This window comes from Lepisma saccharinum, chromosome 13 (genome assembly GCF_977018435.1).
Source record: "Lepisma saccharinum chromosome 13, izLepSacc3.1, whole genome shotgun sequence".
In the NCBI taxonomy this organism is placed as follows: Eukaryota; Metazoa; Arthropoda; class Insecta; order Zygentoma; family Lepismatidae; genus Lepisma; species Lepisma saccharinum.
The window spans coordinates 52,351,045-52,374,797 of NC_139241.1; the positions used below are offsets into that span (position 1 = coordinate 52,351,045).

At 39.2% G+C, this 23,753-nt stretch overlaps 1 protein-coding gene across 2 annotated transcripts in view; it reads left to right on the top strand.

Annotated features, from left to right (window-relative positions):
* LOC145997283 (arylsulfatase B-like) overlaps positions 1-23,753 on the top strand; it is a 107,959-nt gene that overhangs the window by 71,759 nt on the left and 12,447 nt on the right. For both annotated transcript variants that reach the window (XM_083134172.1, XM_083134171.1), the window contains exons 3-6: positions 8,171-8,330; positions 13,246-13,472; positions 14,868-15,123; positions 17,148-17,305. In XM_083134172.1, coding sequence (XP_082990298.1) covers positions 8,171-8,330; positions 13,246-13,472; positions 14,868-15,123; positions 17,148-17,305 — 801 coding nt within the window. The remainder of the gene's footprint in view (positions 1-8,170; positions 8,331-13,245; positions 13,473-14,867; positions 15,124-17,147; positions 17,306-23,753) is intronic.

The following is a 23,753-nucleotide window of genomic DNA, read 5'->3' on the forward strand; positions in this document are numbered from 1 at the left end:
ACTCGTGATACCGGAAGAAGCTACGTCCGTTTATCTTCCCAGGACACTCTTAGCTCTCCCTGAACTGCATGTTATTTTCCGAACGATATAGTCATAACGGGAGCAACTTTTCGAGTTCAGGTCATTAAAATAGCGTCTCTAGGCCTTTAATCGTCGGCGGAATGTTGTTGTTTACCTTGAGTGTTAGTAGGCCATTTCTAACCCTGGACACGATAACCGAAGTAACTTCATTCAAGAATGGTCCTTCAAGGTCGGGGGAAAAAAAAAGCGAAATGAGTCTGTGAGTAACCTTAACCGTGAAATAGTCTGTTTACTTCTCACCGGAATCTGTGACACATTGGTAGTAGGGACAAAAATACAGTACAGTCATCAGGAAAATAATGGAAATTCTCCCTTCCCTGTTATGAGTGTTGCCTAAATCTACGGCGATAATTGATTTGTTGTTTTAACTCCACTTTATGCACAGATAGGTTAATCGGGACTGGACCTACAGTTTTAAAGTGGAATTCGAACCACTACGTGCCTCCACCGTGTATCGAACCCAAGCAGGGGTGCCCACAGGTGGTATTCATGACGTAGTTTTTGGGGCGGGGGACAAAATTGTGTACCAACTCTACGTATCTTCACACAGAAATGGGGGATCATTTCTTTGATTAACTTGTTATGGACTTTTAGTTATGGTTATTATGTACAGTTCTTCTACCTACCTGTGGCTGATCGCGGCGATTGAGTTCAAATGAAACACCACCTCTTATGTCTTTAGAATCAGTTCGTTCGCATTAATACAAGGTTAGTCAAGCAGACAAACTGTTAAGAATATGGTTCAGTACACTAACAATGGCAGTGAGGCTACACTACGTAAAGTAAACATATGTTGCTTAAATATGTCTGTATTATATTGTTCCGCAAATTCTGTCTGACCAAAATAATTAAATAATTCGGCATAAAGGGGGGATGTTCCACCTTTTGGGGGGGAGTGCGTCATAGGGGACGACGTTACCACTACACCATCGGGGAGGGCCCCTAAATATACTTCGATGAGTGGATTTTAATAGCAAATTTCCAATTGCAAATTCTGTCATTGCCGTTGAGTTAGGCAACACACATAACGCATATAAAAGAAGCGAGTGTTTCAGGATATAGGTGTCCCGTTTTTATTGTCGGTGACCGTACGCTGCGTTATTCTCTAAACTCACTGGCACTGACCCTTTTTTACACGGAACCACCTCCTGTTTCTTCTCCCATGATTACAATGCCACAGTGTATTGTTACCCCCGAATTAGAAGACGAGAGTTTTCACGCGGCCCGAACGCGATCGACGAAGCCTCATCTCTCCGCACCTCTTATAACGCTACAGTAACGCTGTTCGTCCTGCAGTCCTCGCGTGCATGCAAGAACGCTCTTGCACAAATACGGCGGGTTGACCAGACCTGGCTTGTGTCTTACTGGGTTTATTATTTTTTTTTTTATCTTTTGCATTTATCAAATGTTAAGGTTAACCACGTAAACTTTAAATGCTACGCAATAAAACTTTCACTTCCCACGTTTGAGGAGCAATTAAGCGACTGGCTTTCTTAATTGCTTAATGAAATGCCGAAGTAAGTTCCTAGCTTAATTTTTTTCCTGTGCGTAACAATGGGAATGCTCTTGAAGAGGCCATTCAGAAATTGCAACTAGTTTTCCTTCAATAATGACTAGCATTAGCATGCAATGTTAATTGGTCATTGTCAATTGAGGGGTCTAGTGAGAGAGGGAGCTATGCCACAAATCATGAAAATTTTATTTTTTGCCATTTTCAGTCTTCTCCTACCATCTGCCATCTATCATGTGAACTACAACCATGTGGCATAGCTCCCGCTTGTTCTTCAGCAGATTTTCTGAGTTTTTGAATACGTCCTCATCAGCATTTTGAGTGAGAGAAGGAGCTATGCCACTTACTGGTGGTGTCTGCAATAGGAGTGGCAGAGGTTGTGTGGCAGTAACCGGTGCTAGATTTAATATCAGCCCTGAAGTTAAAAGATCTCATGGCAATAATGCCTTATAGTCCTCCAGTTCTTCATGGTGTTTACCAAAATCTAAAATCCACAGAAACAATGGACAGTGAAGATTCTCCAGAAGACATATGAAGTTGTCTTTATGTAGATCGTATGTAACCCTGTGAACATGATTTACACTCAGGCAAAAGTATTTAAGCCTTGTTCAAAGTATTTGATGTGCTATTTTGATTTTTCCACATGGGTACAACAATATACCACACATGTTCATAATAAATGGTATTTATATTGAAATTCATATTTTTCCTTTTGAATAATTTACCTAACAATATGTTCAGCAAAAAAAAAAATACCCTTTGTTATACAAATTATGACTCAACGCACTGCTTTAGAAAACTCAATTTATTTCCATTTCTTGTCAAAGTGGCATAGCTCCCTCTCTCACTAGACCCCTCAATTGTCTAGAGCTTTAAACTATTATTATACTAACACTATGTTTCGAGAGAGCACCACTTCTCTCGTCTTCAGGTGAACAAATTTATTTGCCGGTGTTGGGAATCGAACCTACGACAGGCCTCTGATTTTACTTCCGGTGCATTAACCAACTACTCCACTATGAATAAGGGGGTCCAGCGTTTAGAAGGAGTGCGAGGGGCGACATTTCCAGGAGACAGTCCAATGTAAGAGGGTATATAAACCTCTGTAGGGTTTATTCTATATCCTGTTTTCATTGTCGTGATTAGCCAAAAGTGGCAGAAAATCGGCAATAAATACAATATCATACAATTATTTAATGCATTAGTGACACAAGTAAAAGTGTATTCAAAGCTGGTTGTGGACTCAAATGCAGGGTGTATCATAATAGAGTTTACAACATTAAGAATTTATTTCGACTAAACTATATGGAAAACAACAATGATATTTGTTATCTATCAATCAGTAACACCTCAAGTTTCTATGAACAAATGTTCAATGTGGCTTCCACCAGTTACGAGACACACACCCCATCGAAATTCCGAGCTCTTGCCACACTTTTCCCAAGAACTTCTCGTTCACCAAAGCAAGGACGTTTCTTTTTCTCTCCTTTAGTTGCTTCACATTCTGCAGCATAGGTGGCACATGGACTTCGCCTTTTACAAAGCTCCAAATGCAGAAGTCTAGGGGTGTATGGTCTGGGGTCTTTAGAAAGTCGCCATTTTCTACATTACTACTACACTACACCAGCGCCACAATGATCGGGTTTACAAAAGTCTTGCCCATGAAAACAAAACTTGAAGATTGTTATGCAACACATTGTTGTGTTTCAGGTAATGTTTTATCAGTAAACCTGATAAATTGTTTACTCTAATTATGATACACGCTGCAGAACGAGGTGGTGAACAAAAATGTACTATTGTTGAAAGGTAGCTGCAAACGATGATACTAAAGATAAATTCTGTTCAAAAACGGGATCCTGGCCTTTCTCCTTTCAAAAGACATGTATCAGAGCAAGTTTTAAATTTGTATCTTGTAAAAAGTTGACTTTGCCAGATTTGCAATTGGGACCTGTAGACAAAAACAGTTTGAAGGATCGCACTTGAAAGCTGTTGCTAACAGTTGGATACACTTGACGGCTCGTGCACGTCAGTGTCAAGGTCACGGATGAAAGTTGCTGCCAGTCTGCCTGCCTTTGCCGTGAATGAATCAGAAACGCCGCACATGATCAATTCCAATTAGTGACTGGTACGCTTCAAGGAGGAAGCGAAATTTCCCACTTCATCAGCCTAAGTGTGGGAATTTACCTTTTGAGTGTGCAGGAAACGCCGCAATTGAATGCCGCCTACGCCAACGCAACTGGAATCCGCATGTGGGCAGCAGGAAAGAAAGGAAGCAGTGATGGAAGGAAGGGGGGTGGGTGGGGCGAACCTATGCCCGCTATTAAACTCAAAAAGATAAAATGTATTTTTTCCCTCCACTGAATATCCTTCAATTAGGATGAAATTCGCGAAGAACACCAAAAATCACGTAAAAATATTACATTTATATTATTTCGCATGTCATATTATCTTATAAGAAAAGCACTTATAAGAAAAGCATTAAAAGCTAGAAGACATTCTTAGGCAAGCTTATATTGTACGACCTCTTAAATAAAAATCTCACTTTTATAATTTTGAAAACTGTGACGTCAGGATGCACACAGCCGCCATGTTTGCGGCCAATTTATTTGGAAATATCCACCACGTAGCGTTCTTTGCATCTGCACCAACTGCATGATTGTTTTAAATCACGAATGTCTGTGTTAGTATCTTCTGCCCGTCCGCTTGAATTCCGCATGCTTGCAAAAACTGGTCTCAATCATGGCTGCTCGAAGCCACAATGCAAATTTTTACGTAGGTGAAAGTAAAACATGCCTGTCTTCACGCATTTGTTCACTTTGGTTAATATACAGGGTGACTGGTAATTAGATGTATTCCCTGAAAGGGGTTAAAGTAGAGACAATTTGCAATAAATTTGACCATATGATACCCCGTCCGAAAATTAGTAGTTTTCGAGATAATCGAATTTCAATTGTTTTTTTAAAAAAATGACAATTTTCCACATAAATAGATGAATTGAGAAAAAAACTGCTCATTGTATGGAACTTATTTCAGCGTTTTCTGATAGCTAACAAATAAGTGGTTCGTTGAAAATTAAGTTTTTCCCAAATAACAATCACATGTAAGTACCGGGTGGGTCTAAACTTACAAGTGATGATAAAAAAATTCACTCTTAGTTTACTTGGCAACGTATTAATAACAAAAATGATATGACACGAAGCGTACAAATTACTTAAATTACTTCCTTGCGTCATCTGCCATCCAACAAGGTACAAATGTTGCTAACATTCACATTTGTGTACAAGAAATAATACTTCATTCATCTTCATGTGAACGGAATCAATGCACAATACAATTAAAGAACATTACACGTCTTGCTCAAAGTGGGCACCTCCGTTACGAATGCAGGCACGCAGGTTTTTGCGGACATTTGGTCTCTTAACTCGTGATGTGATGGTGTCCTTGATGTGTTGACCAGCTGTTAAGATCCTGTCCCTGAGCTCTTCTTGCGAGTTTACCTGTCTCTTGTCATGTGGCTCCAAATGTAAAAGTCGCAAGGCTTCAAATCGGGCGATCGAGCCGGCCAGGGAATCGAGCCGCCTCGGTCAATCCATTTCTTTGGGTAATTTTCATCCAGCCACAGTCGCACGTCTAAGCAGAAGTATGGATGGGCGTAATCAACAATCATTTGATCGAGCCATTTTTCCTGCCCCAAATCTTAAAAGGCATCACTTACGAACATTTCTTGAGGAACGGGATGGCAATGTTGTTGGAGGATGTGCCTCTAGCTACAAGACGTGACATAATTTACAAGCATGATGGCTGCCCAGCTCGATCCCCCGATCGATTTGAAGCCTTGCGACTTTTACATTTGGAGCCACATGACAAGATACAGGTAAACTCGCAAGAAGAGCTCAGGGACAGGATCTTAACAGCTGGTCAACACATCAAGGACACCATCACATCACGAGTTAAGAGACCAAATGTCCGCAAAAACCTGCGTGCCTGCATTCGTAACGGAGGGGCCCACTTTGAGCAAGACGTGTAATGTTCTTTAATTGTATTGTGCATTGATTCCGTTCACATGAAGATGAATGAAGTATTATTTCTTGTACACAAATGTGAATGTTAGCAACATTTGTACCTTGTTGGATGGCAGATGACGCAAGGAAGTAATTTAAGTAATTTGTACGCTTCGTGTCATATCATTTTTGTTATTAATACGTTGCCAAGTAAACTAAGAGTGAATTTTTTTATCATCACTTGTAAGTTTAGACCCACCCGGTACTTACATGTGATTGTTATTTGGGAAAAACTTAATTTTCAACGAACCACTTATTTGTTAGCTATCAGAAAACGTTGAAATAAGTTCCATACAATGAGCAGTTTTTTCTCATTTCATCTATTTATGTGGAAAATTGTCATTTTTTAAAAAAACAATTGAAATTCGATTATCTCGAAAACTACTAATTTTCGGACGGGGTATCATATGGTCAAATTTATTGCAAATTGTCTCTACTTTAACCCCTTTCAGGGAATACATCTAATTACCAGTCACCCTGTATTATTATTTTAGCTTACAAACTGACTGAACCTTATTCTGCTATTAAGTAAAGAACAATCTTTCATTTTTTTGTTTGTAAGTTGAAATGAATGATGCCAATTTCTGAGGGGGCGGTTCAATGCACCCTCCTTACGCTCATGGCTATGTAATGACTTTAAAATCGGTCATGGTCATTATTTTTTACGCTAGTTGGATGGCAGTGTTGTTTCTTCAGTCAAGTTTTTACAATACACCCTGTAAAAAATGACCGGAACAGACTGTCTATAGTAGTTTAGCAGCAGCCCAACAGATCTCTCTCTTATCTTAGTCCCGGTGTTGTTCTATCGTTCAAATACATTGTTAATATTTATTAACAACTATTATTGCAAAACATTTGTTTCTAACTGTTTTGAAACATTTCAAAGTACAAAAAACGAAAAACGTAAATTGTCAACGCAGCTGTTCTTTCGCAGTAGCGCGTAGGCGCCATTTTGAAGGAAAAGGACTCATATAAAAGGGTTGGATCCAATCAGAAGCAGCCTCCCACGCACTGCTAGGAAGTAGTTTCGCGCCTGTTTAGAGATGGCAGCACGTCACTCTTCTATATATTGGGTATTGGATAATCGAGGTGTCTTTTTCCGCAATCTTCTTTGTAGGCGGGATTGAATTGAGGTATTTCCTCCATACCTGAGCAGGTAAATTCCCACGCATGGGTTGATGAAGTGGGAAATCCAAGTTCCTCCAAGAAATGTACCAGTCACTAGGAATTAATAACGGGCGGTGCTTCTGATTTGGCTATCTTACGTCGCTTTCTTACCTCTTTCAGTAAATGGAAATAAAAGATAATAAAAGATGTGGCAAACAAAATAAAAAGTTAATATGTAATAATACTTGTTACGGTTAATTAATCAATGTACATGACGCCAATATATAGATCCAAATTGTTTAGAGACGGTTATATTGAAAAGTATTTAATAATAAATATATATTAACAATTAAACTATAACTCTGCTAAGTTGAACCCAACCATTATTTCTGTATATATACGGTTTTCTTCAAACTAATTCCCATCCCTCCCCGGACGCCAGGGGTCCCGGGTTCGAATCCTGGCTTGCGCATGGATGTTTGTGAGTGTGTATTCATCAATTTCATCATATCATCACTCATCCCCATCTTCGCAAATTATCCAAAAGTGACACAAAATGCGAGGTGCAATAAAGCAAATCAATCAATCAATAATTCCCATCCCCGGTTGCCAAGGCCTCCCCCTCCCATATCTAAATCCAGGCCCGGTTAGAATAAGTAAAAATATGAAACAATGTATAATGTCCGGTTAACATTGCATGCTAGCATAGAAGCATTGCCACTAGCAATCATACAAATACTTATGGACTTATAAAAGGGCTGGCTGACCACTATCTGTCTTCAATGGATGCGTGTCTATTTGTTTTAAAAGAGTTGGATTTATTGTTGACGACAATTAATTAAAGATACTGCTGTATAACATAATAAGTATATTGCAAAGTCATGTAGCAATTAAGGTAAGAGATTACTGTTATTTTGATGTCATTGTGTTCGTATTAAATAAACACATACCTACAATAATTGTGTTTAAGTAACACTTACTTAAAGTGTTGATTTATTGATTGAGTTGGTGTTTCAAGTCCACTTTACGCACAGTAAGGATAATCGGGACTGGACCTACAGTTTAAAGTGGGATCCGAACCACTATGTGCCTCCACCGGGTATCGAACCCGGGAACCCTTGATTACAAGGTGACGACGTTACCAGTTAGCCATCGGGGAGGCACTACACTATTATTTTTGGTCCTTAAAACCGTTAATTTATAACATGGTCATGTTTTTTAAATGGAGGAAGCTCGAAGATAAGGGGGGGATACCAAGAATCCAACCTCGCATGGGTGAAGATCTTGTCTTGAACCGCCCCTATTTGATAGTCTCTGTGTAGGTACTGCTATAATCTAAATATAATGTTAACACTAAAAAAATGGATTTTATTTTTGTGTGTTCTCTTCAGCAATTGTTTCCACATTGCAGGGCTGGAATGACGTCAGCTTCCACGGGTCCAATCAGATCCCAACACCGAACATCGACGCTCTGGCCTACAACGGAATCATCCTCAACAGCCACTACGTCCCCGCTCTCTGCACACCTTCCAGGGCCGCCCTGCTCACGGGGAAGCACCCTGTGCACACCGGTGAGTAAAGAAATTAATCAAATTCTCTGGTATTTCTAAACCTATAGGTTATATCTATATACCTGTCCCTATCTTGGGAAAGATAAGTCCCCTCTTGACCAATGTCCTTCAGAGCCATCTTAACATTGTCGTTGCATCTTCATCTTGGCCTTCCCACGGGTCTCTTACCACCACGTTACCCAACAAGAACCCTGTAAACTTTTCTGTCCTCTTCCATACGTGGCCTGCCGGTGAAGCCTTATCGATTTAATTAATTTAATTTAGTGCAAAATTATGATTTTCATGTAAATTTATGGCCAATACTTAAGCACATGTTACCTGCGTCTGTTGACAAAATTTCGACCTGCAAGTGTTGCCAGCTATGGAGTTACACTCCTAAAGTGCTACTGTGAAAAACCCACATAATCGCCAGTTCCAAAACCATCAAAGGCGTCTTCGCATGGCCCATATTGGTAGCAAATGACACAATAACACGGCATCAGTCATCACAGAGACTTATTATGACCCTACGACAATTTCACATAATTTCACCCAAAAGTGGCGCCCTGAAAGAAAATGAACACTGACTTCCGCCATTGAATAATTTATTGAATTTCCTGTAAGGAGTAGAGTGATAATGTTAAACATGGGAAAATATTTCAATGCATGGGGCTTTATAATGCAAAAAAAAAACCGGTGTAAATATCTCTTACGGTTTTCATGTTATAATAATCCAATAGCGCAACAGCCCAATATTGGGCCAAGGCTTACCTACCGACTGCTGGCCTCCCTCCCACGCGAGCCACCAAGGGGTCGTGGAGATCTGCAGCCAGACTAGGGGGACGGGTGGTCAGCCCGACCGACCCCCAGCCGTTGTAGGACTTCGCGACCGGATTACGCTCACTCACTCGGAGCTCCCCAATTTCATCACGATGGTGGGTTGCCACCGGCCCTATACGTATGCCGAATAAATTCCGACCAGAGCCGGATTCGAACCTACGCCGTCCCGCAGCGAACGATCTCAAGACGAGTGAACGCCTTAATCCGCTCGGCTACGGAGGAGGACTTTTCATGTTATAGGCGATCGAATTTTGGGTTGCGTGACTTTTGAAACACCCTGTAGTCGAGAAAGAATCTGTCAGACACGGGGAATAGAGAAAAATTGAGAAACCGAAATGAAGGCAAAACAAAGTGTTAGAAAGAGAGAAGATGAGAAAGGAAGAAAAAAGGCAGAGGAAATATAGAAATAGGAAGAAAGAGAATAAGAGAAACTATGGAAGATGTCGTGATAGAAAGAGTGAGATAAAGAAGCAGTAAATGGAGAAACAAAGAGAGATAGAGGCAGGCAGAAATAAGTAGAACAAAGTGGTAAAAAGAGAAACAGAAAGATTGAGAAAAAGAGAAACTACGGAAGAAATCGTGATAGAAAGAAAGAGTGAGATAAAGAAACAGTAAATGGAGGAAGTGAAAAGAGAGAGAGAGAGAGAGAGAGAAGAGACAGAAATAAGTAAAAATGAAAGTGGTAGAAAGGAAGAGTTAGAGAAATGGAGAAGAAAGACACACAGAGGAAATCAGTAGAGTAACAGAGGAAGAACGATGTAGACACAGAAACAAGGAAGGAAGATGGTTCCCAGACGTTTAGCTAAAGGAAACAACCGTGCATACAATACATGCACAAATCCGTGGAAATTAAAACATATTATTCAGAAAGGAAAAGACCTGCATGACGTGACGTCATCTGACCTTGTTCCTTGATATCATCTCGGCCAGCGCTTGCCTATGAAACAACGGAGAGGAAAGTAAGAACTTTACAAGTGAACAACGGTGTTTTCTCCCCGAACAAGTGGCACGACTATTGCGTGTGCGTCATCTGCTGGAAAAGGAACGTCGGATTTTCCGTTCCGAGCCGGAATATCGAGTTTATTTATGAAAATTCTCCGCCATATTACTCATCAATTTCATCAAGGCATGTGAAAATCTGTGCTGGTGTATTTCTGTCCAGGATAACTTCCGCCTGTCGGGGAAAGACCATGACCTAGTTCAAGGTTGGGCAGCTCTGAGAACACGAGGAAAAGGGTTATGGATTCTCCTCGCCCCCGTAACTAACGGACTGCTATTCTTGCACGTTTTTGCACATTGTTCAGTACGACAAACGAAAATAATGATCACAACTTTACATTATAAAAGTAGCCTTGTTACGGCTAATCTTCCGAGTAATATTAACAAGTTAAAATTATATTAAAGAGGAAATAAAAAGTAGGCCCAATCCAGGAAATGCATGTTATACTTCTCTCTTCATAAACTTTTGTCTTCTCGTTTAATATCTAAGAAACTAAAAGTTAAAATATACAAAACAGTAATTTTGCCTGTAGTATTATATGGGTGTGAAACTTAGTCCCTTACATTGAAAGAGGAGCATAAATTGAGAGTATTAGAAAATAAGATCCTTAGGAAAATATTTGGACCTAAAAGGGATGAGGACACAGGTGAGTGGAGAAGGTTACATAATTTAGAACTACATAATTTGTATTCATGTCCAGATATTATTAGAAAAATTAAATGAAGAAGACTTAGGTGGGCAGGCCATGTGGCACGAATGGGATAGGAAAGAGGAGTTTACAGGATTCTTGTTGGGAAACCTGATGGTAAGAGACCTGTAGGAAGGCCAAGAAGAAGATGGAGGGACAACATTGAGATGGACCTAAAGGAAATCGGTAGGGATGGGAAAGAGTATATAGATCTTGCTCAAGATAGGGACAGATGGAAGGCCTGTGTTGCTGCAGCCATGAACCTTCGGGTTTAAGAAGGCTAGAGAGTGAGTGAGTTAGTTAATCTTCCGAAAATGTAGCTCCGTGAGGTTGGTTGTGTCGCTTCTGACTGAAAGTTGCCTTAAGACAGAGTAAATCTGTTTTAATTCCGAGAGTTTGTTATTCATACAAGCAGTACCGGTTACCTACAGCTTAACCGTGAGCAAATCTTTCTCGTGAAAGGGCGAACTGGGAACGAACCCACAAGCCAAACCTCACTTGCACGTAACAAACACTAAAACTAAATGGTAAGAGCTCTAAACCTGGCCCTCCTAACCTAACCACATATCCATTATGAAGCCGCGGTAGCACCGAATGTTACCAACAAATATTATTAACATTTTGTTAGCAACACGGTTAACAACAGATGTTGTCAACAAATGTTTGTAATCAGAACACAAGTTTCACTTTATTTTTGTTAATAACTTTTGCTAACATTTTGGCTGCAAGATGTCGAGTGTGGAGGAAGTTGTACTCGCTGCGGCAGCATGTGCCATTTTGGCTCAACAGGGAAGACCCAAGAAGATTCTGCGTGAGACCTCCACTGCGGGCAAGAGCTAAAGGGCTTCTCGCGGAACAATTCAACTAAGTTCAGCACTTGATCCTTTGAGCACTCCATCTCACTCAAAAGATTTTCCATGATACATACATTACAGAACAAAACACACCTCACAAGAAACTATGTTCTCGCACTCGCTGGCTGGCTGTCACTAGCTTGATGTTGGCGGGAAGGGAAGCGGGGGATTCTTTGATCTTTACCGACTTCTTGTGGATAACAACATTTATATTGCCAACAGGGGAAATCCGTTGTTAACATGAGGTGTTGATAACAAATTCACAAGCGTTTTTCTTCGAAATGTCATTAACATTTGTCGTGTTGGTAATATGCGTTAGCAACCCCGGCGTAAACGCGGCTTTAGACCTAAGCGAAATTGCAGGCCAGAAATTGTTAGGTTCCATGTGTCAGGTTTAGATCTCTTAGCATTTAGTTTTAGTGTTTGTTGCAAGCTGGGTGTGACCGCACCATACCCGGTAACCAGTGGCGTATACTGAGTCCAAGATCTGGGCTATCTCACAATGCCACGTGGTCCTAGGCTATGAATAGAAAGAAATTTACCAACTCCTAAGAATTAGGTTACGAACTCCTAAGAATTAGGTTACGAACTCCTAAGAAATTAGGTTCCGAACTCATAAGAAATTAGGTTCCGAACTCATAAGAAATTAGGTTCCGAACTCATAAGAAATCAGGTTGCGAACTCATAAGAAATCAGGTTGCCAACTCATAGGAAATCAGGTTGCCAACTCATAGGAAATCAGGTTGCCAAGTCATAAGAAATCAGGTTGCCAACTCATAGGAAATCAGGTTGCCAACTCATAGGAAATCAGGTTGCCAACTCATAGGAAATCAGGTTGCCAACTCATAAGAAATCAGGTTGCCAACTCATAAGAAATCAGGTTGTCAACTCATAAGAAATCAGGTTGCGAACTAATAGGAAATCAGGTTGCCAACTCGTAAGAAATCGGGTTGCCAACTCGTAAGAAATCGGGTTGCCAACTCGTAAGAAATCAGGTTGCCAACTCGTAAGAAATCAGGTTGCCAACTCCAGAATCAGCACCATCATCTCAGTGATATGAATAATATTATTTACAATTTCTGATCGATTTCTCTCCTGTATTTTATTCTCTAGACTTCAGGCTTCGCAGATAGCCTAGCTAGCCTACAATATACACTCCTGCCGGTAACAGATTTTTCCACGCCAACGAGGCTCTGGCGCCTAGACCCACGTCCAGGATAATCCTTTGTAGGGTATTATCTGATACAAATCCTGTGTTTGTCCTTGTGTGCTGAGTGCCCCTTTACAGCCTCAGCTTTTAACCTAGGTAAGGAGTTTAGTCCTCAGAGATAGTCTAGTTTTAATAATTGTTAAATAATGAATGAATGAGTTAGTTTTTAAAATTGAGTAAGGAACTTTTTAACAGCCATACTTGATTTTCTTGTTTCGAGGCCTTTCCTGAATTTTGTCTTAGTTAAGGTGCTTATCTCCGTAATGCGCAACGGGTAAAAATAGTATAGCTATGTGCTGATATATCTATAATATAAAACTCAATCGATCTTGCTTTAATTGTAGGCATGCATCATAAAGTCATCCTGGCCCCCGAACCCTGGGGACTTCCTCTCAAGGAGAAAATCCTCCCTGAGTACCTGAAGGAAGCTGGCTACGTCACCAGGGCCCTTGGCAAGTGGCACCTCGGTTTCAGCAAGAAGGAATACACCCCGACACATCGCGGGTTCGACTCCCACTACGGGTACTGGAACGGGTACCATGACTATTACGATCACACCATGATGGCAACGGTAAGCGAAGATTTGTAGGTTTGTCGGCATTAACAGCCTTCTCAACATTTGTTTTGTGATGATACTGAATATTCAAATTTTAAAACTCATAGTAGGAAATACTATGTATGCATTGTCTTCCTTACAGTTACTGAGCACAAAACACAATTTTTAATACTTTAGCTCCTTCCTAGATCATAATTCTCTCTCTCTCTCTCTTTCTCTCTCTCTCTCCCTCTCTCTCTCTCTCTGTGTGTGTGTGTGTGTGTGTGAGAGAGAGAGAGAGAGAGAGAGAGAATGAGATTGAAAACTTGGCGCACGACCGTGACCCTATACATACATATATATAAATATTGCCAGGGGTCAGTTTTCGGTCATCCATAGATGCTATAATGTTAATAGCTGTCATTATTATTATTACTATTATTGACGAGGGTACAGTTAAATAATAATATATTTCGGAGCACCATGTATCTAAGTATTAAATGTTGATGTATGTTGAAACCAATATCCACAACAATATTCTTATTAGATTTCATATTTATTAATTGGACTATGAGTTTTAAATAATGAGAATTATCTATTGAAATATGTCAAATTACAGACAGATGTATATATTCTTGACAATGGCGTCATTAGCGGATCCCGAAAATCGTATTATATATGTTCATGTCCCAAGAGCCAATTTTAACACTTAGGTGACTTCTCTTCTGACGCTCATCATTGCGAATATATCCTATCTTCAATGGATGATATTCAGCAAATAACGTCTCCCACAATTCATTAATTCATTGCACGAAATCACGCCCGCTGCCATATTTCCGGCAAACAGATAAAATCATGCGTTGAAAACCTGCAGGGTAAGCATAAAACATCAGAATAGCTTGCCTCTATAGGTGATCAAGATGGCTTACTCCAACAATAAAATTACTCTGTTACTCAACGCATACTTCGAAAGCATTATCATTTCCATATTTGCTATTTTAAACATGTAGCACCACCAAATCATAGAAGATGTATGTTGGGCACATGATCGAGTGTGTTTTTAGCTTGCAAACACAGCATTGCCGAAATTTATAACTTTAATTTTTAGACCCTGCTTCTCCGAATTTGAACAATTATGTCTTGCATTCCGAAGATTGGAAAAGGAGTAGGAATTAATAACAAAATGTACTTACCTATCAATTAATTTTCCTTTGTTTTCATACTGTTGGCCGAACTTCATGCGTATTCAACTGTTTCTTCCCAAAGTGCACTGCGTGATGTCAAGTTGAATATTATCCATTGCTAGGCTGTTTTACTGCTACTTTGTTTCACTTATTCTAACTTGTTGGTGACAAGATTGTTTTTCGTAGTGATACAACCATAAAATACCCTTACAACATCATAACTATAATTACGTATTGTTTCTTGCAGTTTAAACCTTACAGAGGATATGACATGCGCAGAAATATGTCCATAGACTGGGAAGCAGCTGGAAAGTACTCGACAGACTTGTTCACGGACGAGGCCGTCAGAATAATTGAGGACCACGACACTTCACGTCCGCTGTTTCTGTATTTCGCCCACTTGGCGCCACATGCGGGCAACGACGACCAACCCTTCCAGGCACCTCGGGAAACCATTGACAGGTTTCGACACATAAAGGACCCTGAAAGGAGAACATACGCAGGTAAACAGTGATTTTTTAACAAATTTATGCTTAATTATAAAAACGCTATTAATGACAATTAATTTAATGAAAGTCATACTGTCAATCAAGGTGCGAAATCGTTACAAAACAGTTTCCCCAATGTTCGTTCTGAGTTAAGAATTTTTATTGAAATGAATGTAGAAAAGCATGTATGTATTTTTGCAAAGTGTGTGTGTGTTTTGAGCTCCTTATCTTCAAATTATGTATTAGTTTGGCTTAATAGATAATGTTAGTGAGGTTACTCACATAAAATTTTGGGTAGAATCGAATAGCGCAGAAGGCAGACGAGTAAACAAAGCACCCCCCACCTGAATAAAACTTTTTAAAGTAATTATTTTGTTTCACCTGCGTTTATACTGTTAATACATGAAATGAGTACTTCTGAATCCAAACATTAATGTTTTCAATAATTGATTTTGTTTGTCATATATAAGTGCATGTAAAAATAAATACACGTACGTTAGCCTTAGTACAGAATAGCATAGACTTTATTTTCAAGTATGAGGCTTTACAGATGTACATACCTTACAAGAAAAATTGCACTTTTCTATAACCCATCTATCTTTTTGTCTCGTTCTCCTTTTACTTTATTACGAGTTCTTTTGCTTCTCTCGCTTTCACTGTACTTCTACAATTATCACAACTTTCTTAAAAGTTTTAATGAACGCCTTTTCACTCACTTCCGTTCTCCCCTCTAACTTCTTTGCCCTCTTTGTCCAATGTAAGAATGTTTCCAGATTCTTTATCTTCAGCTCCTCCTAACGATTTTCATTACGTGTATCCTCTCATGTTAAATTCATACATTTCCCTAATATGTTTTTGTGTTGCTTCGCCTATTTCCTTGCACCTGAGAGGAATATAAAACTTCGTCTCTTCTTCCTCGCACAGCTGACATTCTGAGATTCTGTCCTTCCGTTTGAGTTTGAGTTGTGTCCATAGGCGCCGACTCCATGGGGCTTGGGCCCGAGCCCCCCTAATGTTAACGATGTGGGGGCAGAGCCCCCCAAATAATTTTGCTTAAGAGGATCTAATGTATTATTTTGCTTCTCTTGTAAAGTTTACTCTGAATTGTGCCACATGAACTTAACTTTAACTACACATTTGAAATGTTCTTGACTATCAAATTTGGGGGCTGAGACCGCTAAACCATCAACTTTGCGGGGGGGGGGGCTATGACCAGAGGCAGCAAAACACATGACTTATTACTATATACTAAGTATATAACTATGAGTATTGTTAACAGTTTTACTAAAAAGAGTTTCAAAAGAAGATATGCATGAACTAGGAACAAATGGCTCTCACATGACATTCAGAACGAGATCATTGATATATTAGGGAGATCTGTTTTGCGCTCCGTGGTAGCAAATATTAAAAGTCGGGAATATTTTGCAATTATGGTTGACGAAACTTGTGACATATCCATTCGTGAACAATTGACATTTTTGCATTCGAACTGTAAATGAAAATTTTAATATTTTTGAGGAATTCATGGGCATTTACGAGATTCACTGAGGCCAAAACTTAAAAAAGGGAGGGAGTGAGTCATTCATTAATTTATTTCAGTGATCAGAGCCCCCCTGGTTGTGTCCATTCCCAAGCTTCAACCAGACCAATCTTGATTTACTTTTTCTCCTACACAAGTCCACGTAATTGCACCTTCTTCATTCCAAGTTCTTTTGCACTATTCTTGCTGATATTAGAAGTATTTTTTAGTCACATACGCCAAAATGTCTGTTTGAAAATGTCCAGTTTCTCACATATGAATGGAATTGACTAGTCATTGAGAAAAACTAATTGCCTTGTTACAACGAACGATCCCCGGAACATTTATCTGGATACATTTTATGAAAATATCATTGGCGCAATAAATGCTGCTCCAAATGGTGCTGGATATTTTGTCTGCCTTGGTCCAGCAGCACCTTAAATGATCTTAGCAAGGAAGAGAGTTAGACGTGGCTAATCTACTAATAATAATTCCCGTGCGCATCTTCTGCCTCTTGCAGCCATGGTTTCCAAAATGGACGACTCCGTGGGGGAGGTTATGCAGGCCCTGAAGGAGAGAGATATGCTGGAGAACTCCATTGTGATATTCATGTCGGACAACGGTGCGGTTACACATGGGATCCACTACAACAAGGGTTCAAACTTTCCTCTCAAAGGGGTGAGTATTTCTGTTTAAAAGCTGATTTTCTTTAGTCGAATAATCATTCGAATAACGTAAACACTTGTTTACATTTGGCTGGTATGGAAGGAAAAGTTACTACTGCGAGGTACTCTACTGTCTACTAATTTCGTCTCCAGTGACGGCGCCAATTGGGGGACTACAGATTTCAGCTTCAATGTTTCGGGGGGTTAACTAATACTGGTAAAATGCTATTTACGTAATACTTTACTACGGCAAAATTTTATCAATGGAATATTTTACAGTTATACCGAAAGGTAAATCTCTATGTAAGATGTTGTATTCAGTTCCATCATGTATAAAAGTACATTTAGCCACGAATCTTTTATGTCAAATAAAATACAATAATTATATTTTATTTTCCTAAGCCACCATTTAGTGGGATAATATCACAGAGATAGTATTCATATCAACAGTACAAACTACACAATAAAAACCACACTCACTATCTGGACATACGTATAAATACTACATGTAGCACTATTTCTACGTAAAGCACGTGATGACTTTTTGGCTGAAATGAGAATATTGGAGCCACAGCAAGTACGTCTGTTTTTATGGGCATCTGCAAAATTATCTACAATCTGGTTTACATCCAAATATTTTGCTATATTTTTCTCAAAGGGCTGAATAGAGCACTCAACCTCTCGTTACCAATTTGATTACCTAGGTAACACATGATTTGTCGTTAATCAGAAAATGTTCTTTCACGTCCGGGTGCTGAGGGGGGGTATGTACTGGTACACTTCGCAACATCTTATTTGAACGCCCTGAAAAATTTCAAATTCCGGAATTCGTAAATTTGGCAGCATAGCGCTTCAGAACTAACTAAGAGTAGCCAACTTTGCAACATTTCTTCTTCCTGAATGAAAACGCTCGTGATTTTTTTTTCATTCTTTCACATTCCATCAAGTAAAGATACCCTAAAGCAGTAATAAATTATATGAGTAGACAAAAAAAATGTTAAGTAGAATTACGAATGTTGAATATAATTCAAGATTCTTCGTTCTGAATTTGAAAATAGGAAAATGTATGTGCATTGTGAAACACTGAATAGTTTCTCATCCACCTGGAAAGAATTGCGGTCACATTTGAATGCAAGAAGGCAAATCTATGATGATTTTATGCGAAATGTTTAGTAAAGATACCTTGCACAACACCAAACGATTCTGCAAAGTGTGTCTTTTCCTTGGTTCTTGGCGAAAAATGGTTCGAAACTCCGGCACAATGTTGCTTCAACTGAGATTAACGTGTTTTACTGAGCTTTATGTTAGCAATCTCCTGGAGTAGTTGGTTAGATGACAGAGTTTTCGTTTTTTTACTGTTTTCGTCAAGATAGAAACATCGTAGGTTCAAATCCCACCCTTTCCTGATTATTTTTCCTTTTTATTTACCGAGTACGAAGTGTTGTAATAACGTAATATAATATTATATGATATTACTGTAAATATTTATGCGATGCATGCTCAGTGGCGGCGATTGGGTTTCAAAACTGATGGGGCAAGGTGGAGGGAGGGGGAAGGGCAAGGACAGTTTCTTTCCCTTGGTAGATAAGGTAGATTGGCAGGATTTTAGGAAATACTTTTCCTTTCATTCAGCTGTTATAAGTTAACACATATTAAGAACTTACATGTCAACTTTCTGCATCCGGAAATGCTGGTCATAAATCGCATAAATATCAACGGAAATATCTAAGAAACGTAGATAAGCATTCTCGTCCAAAGCCGTTTACTTCCCGAAAAAGATTTTGCAAAGAAATAGGTTTGAACCCATGGCCTTCCATTCCATAAGTAAACGATCCCCCTACACCACACGGTTCACGTTATTTTATGCACTCGGTTCGGATCCCACTTTAAACTGTAGGTCCAGTCCCGATTAGCCTTACTATGCATAAAGTTGACTTAAAACAACAAATCAACCAATTCATCTCCTTTCAGAGTGGACCTTCTATGATACTGTAGTCGGCCAGCATCCGAAAATACAGTTCTGCTTCGCGTATACCAGAGTGTAATTGCATTTAATATTGTGGCTAATTTTACTTTAAAACTACAGATTAAAGCGATAATAGTGTCCAGAAAAAGAACCTCAAAGTAGATCTTCACACAAAGTATTTTAATCCATTGCCAAACATTTCAGTTAAGAATATTATGCTTTTCCATTGACCGTATTTTCGATTCATGGTGAATTTGCTAAAAGGACCATGTCAAGAAATCTAAATATGTAAGTTTTACTAGTAAATGCATTTAAAATGAACGAAACAACAGGGGAGGAGAAAAAAAATCCTAAAAAATAAGTAAAAATGCAACAAAAACTGTTAAAAATACTGACAAATAAACTAAAAGCCAAAAAAGGCCGCAAAATGCAAAACAAAAAAAAATGTGAAATAGAAAGTGTTTTCCGGCTCTAACTGAAGGGAAACGGACATGATATCAGGTTTAGCATTGTTTTTAAGGGTCAGAAAAAAAGTCGATTTTTCATCAACTTCCGGACCCTAATTAGTAATTATGACCATTGAAAAAGTTGGAGGTAGCTTACTTAAAATTTTCTTGCTGAGGGATCGTATCGTCTCATATCTCCACTTCATAATAAAGAAAAACATCAAGTTCATATTTCGAAAATGACTTGGAGTTTTCCACCACGAAAATATGTTTTTCATAGTTTGAAGTTCGTCAGTATTATCTTTCAAGGTTTCCATTGTTTTAATTTCACACATATTTTATATTTCATACGTTCCTCTCTCTTTTCATACAGTCTTTGGAAAAAAGCTGAAGTTTCTTGTCAAAGGGGGTCTGGTTCAAATGACTCCTTTTCGCTCTCCTGTTCCTATTTTAAACAAAGAACAAAATACTTCGTAACTAAACGATTGCTTCTTCAAAACACGGAATTTTTACACAATTTACAAAATATGACAAAACGCCAATAGACATGTTCATCATTTTTCCCTTTCAGCGTTTCTCGATTTTATCTGAATTCGTTTCCTCATGAAAATTGCCATGAGGAAATTATAGATATGACATTATGTGTGAATTGGTTTCTTCAAACTGGTAGCAAATTTTAACGTGAGATACTTGGAGAACAGGTGGCGTGCTCGATTCTTACGAGGGAGGTCGTAGGTTCGATTCTCCATCTAGGCAGGACTTTTTTCAGGAGCATATCGTTGGGTCTAAAGTTTATCCACTGTGCTAAGAACATTGGTCTCTGTATTTCACGAGGTGAAAGAAAATAGTAAGTGGATGATAGGAGAATGTCACATTCCACGTGGAATGCGCAGAATCAAGTTACATAGAGCTAAGTCTGTAATGGTGGTTTCGAATATTGCAAAGTTAGTGTGGAATGTTTGTTATATCTGATACTCGTACTTTCTGTTCAAAGAAGACATACATTTTAGATACAAAGCAGTGAGGAATTAAGGTTTTGAGGTTTTATGAGGTTTTGAATTTTTTGTTTTTCACTCACTATATAAATATTTATTTGTAGTTTCTTATCGAATCGGCCTTCGTCGGAATAACAATTTATTTATGTTAATTAGCTGTTTACTATTAGTTTTAGACGCATGGTAAGATGGTGGTGAGGGGTTTGGCAATAGTCATTACGAAGGAATGGACATCAAATTACCAATCTTAGCAATTTGAACTCATTAAACGCTCTCCTTCGTTACAGTACTGCACTACATAACATAACTGTATATCTTTTTTTTAGTATATCGAAATCAAATAATCAATATTTTAGGTGTCAGTGAAGAACAAACAATACATAACTTAAATAACATTACATTTTGCATCCTGAATACATATATGTGATTTGGGAATTAATCATGATGTGTGTGTTAACACAATATATGAACAATAACTAAAAAGAAAAGTTTTAACTTTAAATCCTGGAAATCTCCAACTTCTAAGGGGAAATATGCGCAGAAGGGACGCCCCTCAAGTGTGCATCGGATTCATTTTTTAAATATTGTAATATCAACGGTATCTGTTCAGCAAACAAAAAAAAATAAAAAAAAGAAAGAGGAGAGGGTGGGATTTGAACCCGCGACCTTTCACGCTTGATGAAAAATAAGGATAGCAGTGCCTAACCAACTGCTCTACGTTAACTTAATGACATTATACCCTTAAAAAACATGTTGACGTTTATGAAGACTCCCACCTTCCTGTGTTTCAAGCACATTTTCTCGACAAGTCGTGTAAAATATATGTTTTTGAGTACTGTTCGATATTATGCAAGGTATTGTAAATAAAATGTTGCATAAACTCCTCACAAATTTGCTTCTTTCTGCACAAACTTGATGGCAATTTCCTCTAGGTGGAGAAAAACTCTATTCAGTGTTTCAAACCCCCCAAATTTCAAGTCGAGCAAGCAGAATCGTAAATATCCTTCAAGGTTCTTTTTCCAATTTATTATTTCTGTTTTATTGCGTATTATAATAGCGGTTTATAGTTTCTAAGTTCATGGAAAGTGTTAAATTGAAAACCTCTCACCGCAGCGTTTTTCGTCTCAATTGATTTCTAAGCAGCAGTCTTACTGCTAGACTATGCTGTGTCCCGGGTATCTCTGCAGCTAGGCCGCGCATAACGCTAGAGATGGGACAGCTTGAGTGGGCGGAGCGTACAATCCCGCTTCCTGCTTGGTCGAGCACTCTCGAGTCACTATATTCCTTTTCCGGAATGTCTGGAGTAAGAGAACGCGAACGTGTTCTTGGCGCACGTTGAAGGGTGTGTGCCTCGCCCAATGATCGCGCGGAGGGGAGGGGCATGCGCGGGAGGGGGCGACTCGACTGCTCATTCGCGGTCCAGTAGTTCTGTAGTAAACATGTTAGCTGGCATCAGGAGAGCGCCGCATAGTGTTGACTGTGTTCGAGAACCTATTTACACGAGGTAAAACAGTAAATGAATGTGTTTTGAAGGCAGCTGCTCTAACGGGAATTGGGAAATCCACCGTTTATAATATCCGGAAGGAAGCGAAACAATCGCGAGAAAAGGATGGAACATCCCTGTTGGAAACGCCGGGCAAGAAGCATCCGAAACGAGCTCAACGATTTGCAGACTTGATGAGTTTGCGCTAGAAGCATTACGAAGGCTCATTCACAGGGAATTTTGGGTTGTTAGGGTGGCAGTTGTGCAGTATATATATATATACAGGGTGTCATTTTAATGGCGCCCACGGACCACGGAAACGTATAGAGGACATCAAAACAAACAACTTTTTTCAGTAACATTTTTCTCGTTGAAGCATCGTTTCGGCGCTACAGGCGTTCAAAAAAGCCCGTTTTGCCGCCTGAATGCTGGCAACCACACACAACATTTGATTGCATTTGTGACGTCATATCCCGTCGTGAAGCGATGCGTTCTAGGGTTGCCAGGAACACACATATTCTGTGAAAAATGACATAGCTACAATCAGCCACATTATGTACCGTAAAACAAAACGAGAAAACACGTTCTGTAACCTAACAGGAAGTAAACAAACGGTACGAAAAATGGTAGAAAGGAAATATAATTCAAGTGGAAGTGGTCATATCGAATTTTGTATCAGCTTACATGTCAAATATTTGCAAATCTAGTTACCAAGTTGGCATCTACAATTTAGTCTATCCACTTCGTCCTTCTGATACTAGTTGTCTGTGACACACTGAACAGATGACAAAATAGAAATGAAAGAACTCAAAATTCCAAAGGTAAGCAACACATAATATAATGTATATTCAGGGCATTATGAGGCAAGTGACAAAAATGGTTGAAAATATAGGGATATAAATAGTAGTAAAACAAACTCTCCGACGACTGTGTTTATCTACGCACCGGATACACATGTAATAGTTTGCAACTGTGAACAGGGCAGTGTATTCGCTACTGATTCATAATTAGATTGTTACTGTGGTTGTACGTGTTTTAGCCGTAATGCAACCACGTGAACCTCGGATACTTCCGTTATCAGCACAAATGTACCACAAAGCATCTGGACACAAACCTGTAGGTATCAACCTTGCGACGAGAATTGCAAATATTTGACATGTAGGTGGGCGTAAACAGCCACATGTAAGCTGCAAGTCAAATAAAAGTTATTGTTGTTGATATTTGACATGTAGGCTGAGACAAAATCCGATATTGACTCTTCATTATGAATACGTTTTTACCATTTCTCATATCGTTGGTTCACTTCCCCCTTCCCCTGAGATGTTGCTGATCTTCTGGCTGGTAGGCTATGATGTTCGGTATACTGGACGCGTTTCTCGCTTAGTTTTACAGCTAATAATGTGGTTGGTAGTTTGTCATTTTTCACAAAATGTGTGTGTTCCTTGCAACCCTACCGTGCGCTGTTTCGCTGCAGGAAATGACGTCACAGATACGATCAAATGTTGTGTTGTGTTGCCAGCATCCAGGCGGTAAAACTGTCTTTTTTGAACGGCTGTAGCGTCGAATTGACG